This window comes from Lithobates pipiens, unplaced genomic scaffold (assembly GCF_037356315.1).
Source record: "Lithobates pipiens isolate NorthernLeopardFrog02 unplaced genomic scaffold, aLitPip1_a1.2 Scaffold_10, whole genome shotgun sequence".
Taxonomy (NCBI): Eukaryota; Metazoa; Chordata; class Amphibia; order Anura; family Ranidae; genus Lithobates; species Lithobates pipiens.
Window position 1 is genome coordinate 154,267,933 of NW_027507686.1, and position 14,307 is coordinate 154,282,239.

A 14,307-nucleotide genomic window follows, 5' to 3' on the forward strand; every position below is an offset into this window, starting at 1 on the left:
TGCTCTCCTCCTAATCTGAGAGGTACAGTGGGAGGGGCTAAGAATCCCTCGCTGACATCAGCCGGGAGGAGGGGAGGAGAGCAGGGGAACAGTGGGCGATCACGTGAGCGCCGTTCTGAAATAAGGTATACAGTAACATATATTTTTTTATACAGAACATACACTAGGGCACATATCATCATTGGACAGAGGGGAATTTATAACGTACATGACCATTTCAGCAGCAGGAAGGGGGGTGGGTACTGACACAGAGCTAACCGGCAGGGAGAGGGAGAGAGGAGAGACAGCAGATGATGGAGGCACAATATCAGAGGCTCAGCAGCCATGATAAACGTGGTCAGTTTAAAAAGGGAAGGGCAGCACCAGGTAGGATCAGCCAGGTATTTTAGGTGATAGAAAGGACCAAATTACACAAGCACTGTGCTGGTATTCATGCTTTAAAGGAACAGTGTCCATTTTTTTTTTTTTTTAGGGTTACAACCACTTTAAGAGTCTGACATTAGAGCTGTAAGTTCTCATTAAACAGAGAATGAGTCGCCCTGCACACCAAAAGCCATAAAACTGAACTGTACTGTAATTGTGCTATCCCTCCGCTACATTGTAAATCATGTATAATAATAATAATAATAATAATAATAATGATCAAATTGTACAAGACAGAGGCAAGGTGGATTTTTTCAGTTGAATTTGCGTGCGCCATCTGCCTTGAATGATGGATTTACTTACTTGTCTTTTATAAAGAAATTATTTTATTTTGCAGTCTGCATTCTGAGTTCCCCTTTAAAACAAGTATAGATTGAAATATACATTTAGGACTCAGTAGAGTACATTAGTCTCCCTTTTCTCATACATGAGGAAGTGTTGACCAGCATTAGAAGCTAATTCACCAGGAGCATATTTCTAGCTTTTTGAGGCAATACAGGCCCTATTAGATTATGGTGTTGTAGAGACAGGCTTCATAGGAGACCTGGCTAGTTAGATTTGTGAGTATCCTCCAGTTACAGCTGATGTGTGTGCAATCCAAGAGGAGTATACCTCACAGGTGGAAGTACTCACAAGTGGAGGATTGTTAAGGACAGCCCTTTCTTGGTTGGGGCCAGGAGTTGATTCAGTTATTCCTTATATAGATTATCAGCGAGGGTTATTTCCTCCCTCCCTTCTCTATTTCTTGTTTTCTTTTATATCTCCTGTTCTGCTCTGACCAACTTACTATTGTGTGCACCACTCACCATTTCCCACCACCAAAGAAACAAAACCCTCCCTTTCTGTACATATATCATGTATATACACATGCTGTTCAGATACGTTTTATACAATTTGAATAAAAGTTATATCTTAATACAAATGGTCTATGGTATGCAGGGCAAGGCACCCTCTTGTTCAGTGAGAATTCAGTCATTGTCAGCAAGGTATTTGTTGAAATATTTCAGGTATTAGTTTCTGTTATTAGAGCTTTAAGTGACTGTAAAGTATTTTTTTTTATATAAAAATAACAAACATGTTATAGTTACCTGCTCTATGCAGTGGTTTTGCATAGGGCAGCCTCAATCCTCTTCTCTGGTCCCTCTTCTGTGCTCCTGGCCCCTCCCTCCTGTTGAATGCCCTCACAGCAGGTTGCTATGGGGGCAGTGTGTCCATTCAGAAATGGAGCTGCTGTTCCGGCCTGCTCCCTCTCTCTTGTGATTGGCCAACTGCTTTTGAGTGACAGCAGCAGGAGCCAATGGTGCCGCTGCTGTGTCTCCAGCAAACAGGAGGGACAGTCCCGGACAGCCAAAATACTCATGGACATAGCTGGACAGAGATGGGGTTCTGGTAAATATTAGGGGAGTGAGAGGGGCTGCTGCACACAGAAGGCTTTTTATCTTAATGTCTAGAATGCATTAAGATGAAAAACCTTCTGACTTTACAATCACTTTTTGAAAACTGCAGGTCTATTTGACACAATTTTAAAGTGGTTGTAAAGTCTAAAAATTTTTTACCCTAATGCATCCCCTCAGCCCCCCTTTACTCACCCGAGATCTCATTCAATCCAGCACCGTGCACGTCTGTAGATTTTTTATCCCCTCATTTCTGGGTCTTGCTGGGGCATAAGGAGCCATTGGCTCCCAGTGCTGTCAATCAAAGCCAGTGACGAGGGAGCAGGGGGCCGGGTTGAGTCCCACTGTCTGTGACAATGGACGCAGCAGAGGGATGCAGGTGTAAGCATGCACGAGTAGGAGAGTATAGTCAGGTTTGTTATTAAAAAAAAAAATACCTTTACAACCCCTTTAACAGCAGGTATGTGAAAGTAGCCTAAAATATAATACAATCTGTAGGTGTGAAGATAAAAACGTTATTGGTAATTTGTTTTCTGCAACCACTCTACCAAAGTTCTTACTATAATAATCTCTTTGCCTATAACATTAGGAAAGGATATAGTATACTCTAGACAAGAAGCATGTAAAAAAATAAAAATAAAAATAAATAAAGCCTTAAAAGTTATATTTTATGCTATATTATAGTGAAACACCTATGAGCTTTATGTTTTTAAAGCCCAGCATGCTGAAGAGCATTAGCTTGAGACAAGACTCTACACAAATATAATGTACCCAAATGCTTGAACAGAGAACAAAGTTAATAGCTATACCACCAGCCTCAGATTTTATACTTGACTGAGGTCTGCTTCTTAATGCACTCCTCTCTCCTCTTGTTGCAATGCCATAATTAATGCAATTGAACATCTATAGCAGAAAGTTAAGATAATGTGATTACCTCTAGGGCAGAGGGTGATTTTACCATCCTGTCAAAGAAATCCTGGAGAATGCTGAAAACCTCAACTATCACGAGGAGACGCTACAGCATAATTTTCTAAGCAAAATTTGGGCTAATCAATATTTCCCAGAATCTCCCCAGTAGGAGGATGATGTTGCCCTTGCCTAAGTGATGTGCTTGGAAACCAGCAGATAAGTGTATTTAACTTTTTTACCCCACCTACTTTTTAACTTTAATTTGGTATTTCAGCATGGGGTATGATGGCTTTGATAATTAGGTACAAGGTTAACCTTAAAGCTAACCAGTCATTAGAGAATACTGGGGGCTGTTTGTGTTGACCTTTTCCTGAAAATGCTAGCTGTCTAGCTAATAAGATGGTTTGGCTACTGCCAATACTTCCTAAATCACTGGCCCTGACCAAATATGTAGAGCAGAAAAGTCAGAGTACAATCATAAGGCATCATCTGAATACTTTTTCAAGATCATTGTTGAATTAAAAGTATTGAAGCATAAGGGCCAACAAAATTAGCCTTTTTCATAATGAGAGCTTAAAAGCCTCCACATTTTTCTCATGATGGGTTTTCTTTAACCCACGAGGCATAAGCAAAGGCTTGAATAATTTTATTCACTTATTGGGGAACCTTGCCCAAGGGCTTGAAATTTCATGTATATTTATTCAGATGGCAACTGGATCATTGCTTATTAAGAAAAACCTACACAGAAAAAAATGGCATCTTGTACTGAAGAAATATGAAGGTTGTCCGTAACTTCAAAATACTAGTTTCCTGGCCATTCAAATGATTCAAAGGTTTTAGTACTTACTAAATTAAATTATTGGTTAGGAACTCATGTACTGATTAAAAGGCTTTACTCTGACTTTTCTGACCTGGCTTCTTGCTCCATTTTTAAAAGGTCAGCAATGACTGTCTCGTCAATACAGGTTTCATAAAGCTTCTGTTCTGCTGCAGTATGATGATAACGGAGCCACTGCTCATTTTTCAGCCATATTAAAAAGGTGTAAAAACGTGTATATGTTTCCTTTTTCACAATGGCAGCTCTAATAAAAGGTGGCAGCTTCACCTGGCCATGAGTCAGCTGGGCCACGTTTAAATATGCTCAAAACAGTGGGCTTTTTTTAAAAATAAGCAACAACGTTAAAACATATAATTCTAGGGAAGTCTAAACCTCTGACATGAAATATGAGCCAGCATATTATATACACACACACACCATTCATATACAGTATATGCTTTGTTATGAATACATATATAAAATATACACACACCATGCAAGCCAAGTGCACAACATTAGCCAAAAGAAAACAGTCCCAAGTCCTCCCAAAAATAAATTACATACAATATATACAGTCTATATATTGGCCTTTTACATTTTTAAGCTCCAGAAACTCTAGCTGATTTCTCATGTTTATGCTCTTCCAGTCCATTCTAATGCTCACCATGTATTAATGTTATGGGTGCCTTTACTTTATTTGTGAGAGACACAAACACACTATATTACCAAAAGTATTGCGACGCCTGCCCCTACACACACATGAACTTTAATGGCATTCAAGTCTTAGCCCGTAGGGTTCAACATTGAGTTGACTCACCCTTTGCAGCTATAACAGCTTTAACTTTTCTGGGAAGGCTGTCCACAAGGTTTAGAAGTGTGTCTATGGGAATGTTTGACTATTCTTCCAGAAGTGCATTTGTGAGGTCAGGCACTGATATGGATGAGAAAGGCCTGGCTCGCAGTCTCCACTCTAATTCATCCCAAAGGTTTTCTATCAGGTTGAGGTCAAGACAGTCAAGTTATTCCACCCCAAACTCGCTCATTCATGTCTTTTTGATCCTTGCTATGTGCACTGGTGTGCAGTCATGTCAGAACAGGAAGGGGCCACCCCCAAAACTGTTCCCACAAAGTTGGGAGCATGAAATTGTCCAAAATGTCTTGGTATACTGATGTCTTAAGGCAGTGGTCATCAACCCTGTCCTCAGGGTCCACTAACAAGCCAGGTTTTATGTATTACCTTGGGGAGATGCAGTCTAGAATACTGCAATCATTAAGCAGCAAATGATATCACCTGTGATGTATTTCAGTTATCTTGCAAACCTGGCCTGTTAGTGGGCCCTGAGGACAGGGTTGTTCCCTTACACACAGACACACGTACACACACACGCACACACACACACACACACACACACGCACACAATTTCAATAAAAATCTGTACTTTAGACGGATATTTATATTCTTAACAGAATCGCAGACAGACTTATTTGACCTGCAGTTTTATTAATGGTATACATATCAGAGTTATTGGGATTTCTGACAGGGTTAAAAAATTCAGTGCTTGTGTATTACATATGTTAGCAATTCTGCACAATTCCCCAGTACTTTTACACAATATTTGTTTTTGTTTTTTTATCTGTGTGCCTTTTTCTAATGCAAGGCTTTGAACATACTTCCAATGCTGAACACGCTAAAAAATAAATAAATAAAAAATTTAAAAATTGAGCATTCACCCATCCTTGACAAGTTCTGCCAATATCCAGCAATTTACTCTGATTGTTAGCTCCATCTAGTGGCCATAATGTGGTATTTTTCTTTAAATGCCTAAATCAGAAAAAAAACATATCATGCTATGCCACTAGATGGCGCTGACAATCGAAAGAAATCACTGTATTAAGCAAAATTTGGCCACACAAATTGCTTTCACATTCATCCAACATTTTATTTTTTTAATTTTTTTATAAATAAACTCCAAAGTGTTGAAAATGCTATATCAAGTTAAAAAGTCAAAAAAGACATAAAAGCGAATGTGTGGGATAGCTTGCATCATTAAAGAGCCCACAAACTATAATGGCATGAACATAACTTACAGCCACACATAGCCCAAATCATAATGGCAAAATGAATCACCGGATGTAACCTTTTTGAGACCACCTTGGTCTATCGGGGAGTAGAATGACAGTAAGTTTTTAATATTTTTGTGGTTATCTACAGGAAGAAATTGACAAGTATGTGTCCTAGATACCATTTTAATAAACAGAATAACCATGTTGTATAACGACAGTTAATCTTACCATGTGCAAAGTTGTTACAATGTAGGCAAAACACTATCTAATCAGAAACCTTCATGCCACTACTTTAGTTAGCAATTGTCAAAGCCATTCTAGCTTGCCTTCAACCTACTAGCCTGCTTGTTAACAGAAGCCTTACAAAGCCCACATCCAAGTAAAATGATAAGGCCGTAGTATTGACTAAACTATTAAACTCAATGCCTCATGGAGGCCACACATCTGCTGTGATGATAAAAGCAACCCATTTCCCTTTTGTGTCAATAGATCTGCATGACAAAAGAGTAGCTGGAAAAATTCCTTTCCTAAATGCATTTACATGGAGAATAGAAGAAGTGTAGTGTAGGTTATTTTGCAATTGTCTCTAAAAAACTGTTCTAGTGGACAAACTGCCTACTGAAAATGACAATATGGTGTATTTCTACTGGGTGCTGGAATGCCCCAAAGCAGTGAGACAGACATCTACTAGTCTGAATCTATATGAAAACATTGCTACATAAAAGATTCTCCCAGTCACTTTCCATATAGGACATTAAGCCATTTTGCAATCCCCCTGTATAACATGATCCCTTGATCCCCATTTCCGTCCTACAAGATTTCCAAAAAATAGAATGGCACACACTGACTCTCCAAAACTCAATGCTCTACTTCCTGTATCAAATTAATATGCAGAGACAATCTTATTGTGTGTGCTGTCTTGTGCAGGTTAAATGAAGAAAATATGATTTTGAATTGTATCTTAATTTATTGGTTCCTTTATTTTTCTTTTACTGGAATGTTATTGAAATGTAGACAAAGATTCAGGCAGTGCATGGAAGGGCAATGTGTCTTAGAGGAAATGTATAAACCATGGTGATACTCAAACATATGAAAAAATAGAACAAATCATATAAGAACTTCAAGCATCCAAGTAATACAAATATACATTTTTTGTATAAGAAAAAAATGTTGAAGTCATAGTCTCTAAAAAGACTCACAATTTTTTCCATAATGGATTAAAAATGTGCATTATTTGATCTATGGGGATATTAAATAGTTTCCTTCTAAGGTTTATAGCTCATTTGGTAGCTCAAATAAGTATGAATACCAATTTCCTGTACTGAGGTGGGCTGGTTGGAATTTCAGAGAGCAAGAGATATTGTGGTAAGGTAGACTGAAAAGCAGTATATCTTAGGGCTGTTTTTTTCATTGTCAAAGCATTTTTATTTTAGGTGGTCAAAATAGAACATACATAAATATATGGATATTAAAGCTGATGGCTATTTAATAATACATTTAGCCCCATGAGGATGAACAAAGCACACACATTTCAGTTTTTAGTATAGTTCTAAAAAATGGCAAAACAATCTGACTAGCTGCAATGGTTTAATACAGACTGTGATATTTGTCTACTAAACGTAACTGTAATTCCAGAAGAATTTCAAAAATCCATGTGTTTCTGTCAGCAAAGTCGCCTTGTTCACAAAGTGCTTGATTTCCCATTAGGCAAGTGCCTACCACATTGCCATGCTGCAGGAGTATCTGCCTTATGGACAGCTAAATTGAGTGGTAATGTAGTACTGTCAGGCTATTTTCTTTCTCATTAAAGTCTTTATTTTGTGCTCCATGAAACACATTCAGATGCAGAGTTTCAATCTTATTTATCCCCTGTCTGCTAAATTATCTAAGCAAACAGATGTATATGAGAAGAGATAAAAGTACACCTACCTCATTTGCAGCGAGAAATGCATTATTGGCTTCTGCCATATTCATGTAGTTGTTATTATTTCCAAACTAAAAAAGAATAGAGGGGAAAAAAGAGAGAAGATTGTTTTGCTTAGCAAATCTTGAGTTTGATATATTTCAGCTTATAATGATCCAAACAAGCAATAACAAACATTTCTATTCATCCATCATATCAGAGGAAGATAAATGTTGTTTCTCAGAAAAGCAGAAATCTGAAAGCATACAGGCAGCAAGTCACCAAGCATTAGAAATTTAATTACTGTGTTCCACTCCAACAAAACGATTTTATGCATAAAATACAGTGGCTCAGAAAAACAGATTCATGGTGTTCGATCACAGAAGCATGTTGTTTGTTCATACAAATGTACCTGGACTTACTAGAATGACTTTGGTACATTCTATGTTAAAAATAAATATATAGAATGGGGGGTTCATCAAACATGGGGCAACTGTTCTGATGACTGCTGGTTTAGAGAAATTTCCTTTTGCTTCTTCTTGTGCCTCTGGGACGTGTAGTGAGAAATCAGAGTTTCTGTAAGTGGAAGGTTAAGTTATAGGAAGCAGATTCAGGGTTACATTTAAGGGATATATTAAGTTTTAGGAATAGGATGAGGGCCACATGTCTAGGTCAGATGTTACACTGGAGGGTGGGAGATACATTTAAGGAGAGGGTTATATGTTTGAGTCAGCTTTAAGTTGGCTATACAATGTGTATTTCTGCCAATTCCTGAAGAACCAACCAACAATGTGGGTGGCCATGTTGGCCCCTTCTTGTACAACACTCTTGAAAAACCAAAGGACCTGGAGGGAAAACTTTTGCCCAACAAGGTCAGCATCCATTTAGATGCTATTCGTGTATGCTGACAGCCACTTGCACTGTCAAAATAAAATAGGCACAGTGGGAGATTTGTCCATTTGTGCTGTAGAAGATGGATGGAGCCTGCAATTTGAACCAAAAAAAAAATATGAGCCTGTATGGCCAGCCTTTGTTGAGTTGAAACATGTTTGTAGGATCTGTCTTTCTTTTGTGCTGGAGTCCTAGTGCTGAACTCTTTGAGTATCAAAGAATAGACAAACAGCATATTTCTAGAAAGGGTACCTATACTGCTTTCTCTTACTATGGTTAGACCCCTTTCACACCGGGTCGTTTTGCAGGCGCTATTGTGCTACAAATAGTGCCTGCAAAACTGACCTGAAACAGCCGCTGCTCTGTCTCCAGTGTGAAAGCCCCGAGGGCTTTCATACAGGAGCAGTGCATTAGCAGGATGGTAAAAAAAGTCCTGCTAGCAGCATCTTTGGAGCGGTGAAGGAGAGGTGTGTATAGCGCTCCTCCACCGCTCCTGCCATTTGAAATCAATTGGTCACTGCGGCTATACTGCTGGCAAAGTGCCTCTGCAGAGGTGCTTTGCGGTGGTTTTTAACCCGTTCTTGCCCGTTAGCAGGGGTAAAACCGCTCTGCTAGCGGCCGAATAGTGCCGCAAATATGGTGGTAAAGCACCACTAAAAATAGCAGCGTTTTACCGCCGACGCACATCCCGCCCCAGTGTGAAAGGGGCCTTACTGATTCTATCCTCATCAAGCTTCTGTGTGCTTGCACTGATTATATGGTGTTCACAGTTTCAAAACTAAGCAGTCATTCCTGGGTTAGGCCTCAATTCAACAGATTTTCCACCTGGATCTTCTATAGGAGAACTGACTATACATCCCTAATGGTGGTCCTGATATATATATTTTTTTCTTAGAAGAATAAAAAACACCTACAATTTAGAAGCACAATATATGTTGTATTAGAAGAAAAAAAAAAAAAAACAGCAAAAACTACATGTTAAAATTGCTCCATATGTTCCAATTAAAAATGTAAAGGCCAAGTTCACTTTTACAGAAAAGATAATAAATGCATTTATTTTTTTTTCTCCTGCAGGAGCCTGAAAAGCATTGTGGGCTCCTGTAGACATGACCTTTATCACACCTCTGTATGGGCTTACTGTTGGAACATGGACATGTACATGTTATGGACATGTTATGTCAGTGGTCTATGAGAGAGCTCATCGGCGCCCCACAGCTTATTGAAACTACAATGGCAGATGGTACTTGTAGTTCATTTGCAGGAATTTGCTCATGAATGATAAGGCTGTGTGGGAGGAGCCCCACACAGCCTCACCTGCTGTCAAAGGGGGGGGGGGGGGTTGGGTAGAGAGGGGCCAGAAGCTGTAACATGTTACATCCCAAATAAGAGTGGAACATGTAATATGTTCCAAAGGTGAACTTATCCATTAAAATTCTAAGTTCCAGATTGTTCTAAAATTATCACCAGCAAAATACAAATACTCATGCACGCACAAACACTCCTCTATTAGTAGTATTAACCCTTGAAAATTCATGAGTTTTCTGTACAAACATAAACAACCAATAAACACAACTTTAGGTTTTCATTTATTAACATCTACAAAAAGTTCCACTGGCTTAAAAAAAAAAACTATTATCTCAAGGACCAAAATAATTCAAAAGACAAATAAGTCTTTCAATGAAATAAAAACTGGGTTAGGAATCCTCTTCTGAACAGTTAGCATGCGAATGTAATTACTGAAGAAACTACTGCTAATCAGCTGCGAACTGTATCCATTAATTAGTATTTTCCCTGGAGAAATTAGGAAAATTGGTAACAATGTTAACACTGCAGTGTACCGAAGAGGGACACAAGGCCCTCAGCATTAAGACTAGCAGGTGGTTTCAATGGTCCGTCTAATTTGAAAAGCATCCACCTGAAGGACTGTGACATATCTCCTGCATCTTTATTAGCCTAAAATTAATAGCTTATAATTTAGGAACAGTGTGATCAGCTGGGGACATATGTATGCAGTATATTTCACTGCCTACTAGCAGGGACTCTGTTTTACTTAAGAATAATATTGTGGCTGGTCCAGGCCAGGCATATTAACCTGGAGGCACACATGACACCTATTTAGAATATGTAAATATTTTTTTTCAGACACAATTTATAATGTAAAGCTTGTCATGTTGTCATCAAATTATAAAGAAGGAAAACCAAGATCTAAATGCATTGTATGAAAAAGAAAGAAAAAGGAAAAACCCTGTGAAATGAAGTTTAACAGAGTATAATCAGTTGTTTTAATGAAATTACACTAGGCCAGTTAGCTTTTTTGTTTTTTTGTTTTTTAATATGATCTTTATTGAAACACTTAATTGCAATCTCAGAACACCCAATAAGAGGATAATATACGACTGGTCTAAACTACGTGGCATGTTCACCAATGCCAGGAGTCTGGTGGACAAGATGGGTGAACTAGAGATACTGTTGTACGAGGAGGATTTGGATTTTTGGGGAATTTCAGAGACCTGGTTAAACGGCTCTTATGATTGGCTGGCAAATATTCAATTGTATACCCTTTATCGCAAGGATAGAGAGGGTAAAAAAGGGGAAGGGGTATGCCTATATATCAAGAATAATCTACAAGTTAATGTGAGAGATGACATTGCCAAGGGAGCTAGGGAGGAGGAATCCTTATGGGTAGAGGTCCAAAGGGATGAAGCTAACGGGAAAATAATACTGGGAGTATGTTATAGGCCCCCTAACCAGAGGGAGGAGGGGGAGACAGATCTCCTATCACAATTTGGATTAGCAGCAAGCATGGGAAGTGTTATCATAATGGGGGGTTTTAACTATCCAGACAGACTGGGCAAAGGGAACCGTGCATTCATTTAAGGCTCGTGAGTTCCTAAATGTCTTGCAGGACAATTTTATGGGTCAGACGGTAAACGCACCAACTAGAAAAAAAGCGTTACTGGATCTACTAATTACCAACAATACAGACCTGATCACGGATGTGGAAATATGGAGCAATTTAGGTAACAACGATCACAGGTCAATTGGCTTCAGTATAAATCAAAATAGGAAACATTAGTGGAATACAAAGACACTGAATTTCAAAAGCGCCAACTTCCCTAAACTATGAACCTTGCTAGAAGGCATAAATTGGGATAAAATCTTAGGAACAAAGAACATGGAGAAGAGATGGGTTTATTTTAAGAGCATATTAAATAAGGGCATTAGCCAATGCATCCTATTGGGTAATACATTTAAAAGAGCAAACCAAAGTCCTGAATGGCTTAACTCCAATGTAAAAATGCATATAAAAGCAAAGGAGAAGGCCTTCAAAAAATACAGGGTTGAGGGATCATCATCAGCATTCAGACTTTATAAAGAATGCAACAAGAAATGTAAGGGTGCAATAAGGGCGGCTAAGATAGAACATAAAAGATAAATAGCGGAGGAGAGCAAAAAAAAATTCCAAGAAATTCTTTAAGTATATAAACAGTAGAAAAGGGAGGACAGACCATATTGGCCCCATAAAGAATGTGGAAGGACATCTGGTTAAAAAGGATTGGGAGATGGCGAAGGTATTGAATTTATTCTTCTCTTCAGGCTTCATGAGGGAATTGGGGGCTTCAGTAACCAAAACTGCAGTGTTTATCCTCATAACACATCACAGGAAGCACCTCCATTGTTAACAGAGTACAGAATTAAAATTAAACTTGGGAAACTTAACATTAATAAATCACCGGGATCAGATGGCTTGCACCCGAGGGTACTTAGTGAACTCAGTCAAGTAATTGCCAGACCATTGTTGCTAATTTTTACTGATAGTCTACTGACTGGAATGGTACCAGCCAATTGTAGAAAGGCCAATGTAGCACCAATATTTCAAAAGAGCCCAAAATACATCCCTGGGAATTACAGACCAGTTAGCCTAACATCAATAGTATGTAAACTCTTGGAGAGGATTATAAAGGACTATATACAAGATTTTAGTAATGGGAACAGTATCATTAGCAGTAATCAGCATGGATTCATAAAGAATAGTTCTTGCCAAACCAATCTATTAACCTTCTATGAGGAGGTGAGTTGCCATCTAAAGGAAGGCCCATAGACGTGGTGTATCTGGATTTTGCAAAAGCATTAGACACAGTTTCCCATAAACGTTTACTGTACAAAATAGGGTCTGTTGGCATGGAACATAGGGTGAGTACATGGATTCAAAACTGGCTACAAGGGCAAGTTCAGAGGCTGGTGATAAATAGGGAGTACTTGGAATGGTCAGGGGTGGGTAGTGGTCCCCCAGAGTTCTGTGCTGGGACCAACCCTATTTAATTTGTTCATAAACGACCTGAAGGGGTAAACAGTTCAATCTCTGTATTTGCAGATGATACTAAGCTAAGCAGGGCACTAACTTCTCTGCAGGATGTGGAAACCTTGCAAAAAGATCTGAACAAATTAATGGTGTGGGTAATTAGGTAATTGAGGGCAAATGAGGTTCAATGTAGAAAAATGTAAAATAATGCATTTGGGTGGTAAATATGAATGCATTCTATGCACTGGGGGAGAACCTCTGGGGGAATCTAGAATGGAAAAGGACCTGGGGGTCCTAGTAGATGATAGGCTCAGCAATGGCATGCATCCAAGCTGCTGCTAATAAAGCAAACAGAATATTGGCATGCATTAAAAAGGGGATAAACTCCAGAGATAAAATGATAATTCTCCAGCTCTACAAGACTCTGGTCCGGACGCACCTAGAGCATGCTGTCCAGTTCTGCGCACTAGTCCTCAGGAAGGATGTACTGCAAATGGAGTGAGTACAAAAACGTGTAACAAAGCTAATAAAGGGTCTGGAGGATATTAGTTATGAGGAAAGGTTGTGAGCACTGAACTTATTCTCTCTGGAGAAGAGACGCTTGAGATGGGATATGATTTCAATATACAAATACCATACTGGTGACCTCACAATAAGGATAAAACTTTTTTGCAGAAGGGAGTTTAACAAGACTCATTTCCACTCATTAAAATTAGAAGAAAGGAGGTTTAACATTAAACTACATAGAGGGTTCTTTACTGTAAGAGTGCCAAGGATGTGGAATGTCCTTCCACAGGTGGAGGTCTCAGTGGGGGGCATTGATAGTTTCAAGAAACTATTAGATAAACACCCGAACGACCGCAACATACAGGAATATACAATGTAATACTGACATATAATCACACACATAGGTTGGACTTGTGTCTTTTTTCAACCTCACCTACTATGTAACACTTAGTTATGGTACAATTCTAACATAGAGGTTGCAAACAATACAAGGTGATTGACAAGATCTGGTCTGACTCAAAATAGTAAGGATCTAGTATGCAGGGTAATATTTTCTTTAAAGTGAGGGGTAGTAGGGATAGGTGAGGAGAAAGAAAGCAATCAGGAGGCCAGGTAGCTTTACAGAAGCAGTGCCAGCTGGGTTACCTCCCCATGTCAATGCTAGACCAGATTTCCTGCAGAAGTAGGCAAGTGCTTTATTCTGTTGTCCTACAATATAGCTTTCCCTCTCAGGAGACCAACCCAGTGCTACTGGGCACTAAGCTTTTCTCAAGGCCAGTGAAAGAAAAAGGTGTTGCGTGTAAAACATCCTGTGTGGGCAGTAAAGTTTAAACAAAAAAAAAGAGACTTTTTAAGCCAGCGGCTTAAAATTGTAGGACGTCATCATCGAGATCATCTAGCTATAATAATCCTTCAATGGCTGAATACTTTTGAGCATACCCCCTCCATTTGGTTAATTATTTAATTTAATGGAAGCCATTGAGATGACAATAGTGCCCTACAGCCATAGATCTACAAGTCAAAATTCCTGATGAAAAAAAAAAAGGATAGTAACAATTTGGTATAGAATAGTATAACATTTTGCAAATAATTTGGT

General features: G+C 38.8%; 1 protein-coding gene across 4 annotated transcripts in view; it reads right to left on the bottom strand.

The window, feature by feature from the left end:
• TOX3 (TOX high mobility group box family member 3) overlaps positions 1–14,307 on the bottom strand; it is a 197,784-nt gene that overhangs the window by 65,986 nt on the left and 117,491 nt on the right. For all 4 annotated transcript variants that reach the window (XM_077458467.1, XM_077458461.1, XM_077458458.1 and 1 more), the window contains one exon: positions 7,537–7,602. In XM_077458467.1, coding sequence (XP_077314593.1) covers positions 7,537–7,602 — 66 coding nt within the window. The remainder of the gene's footprint in view (positions 1–7,536; positions 7,603–14,307) is intronic.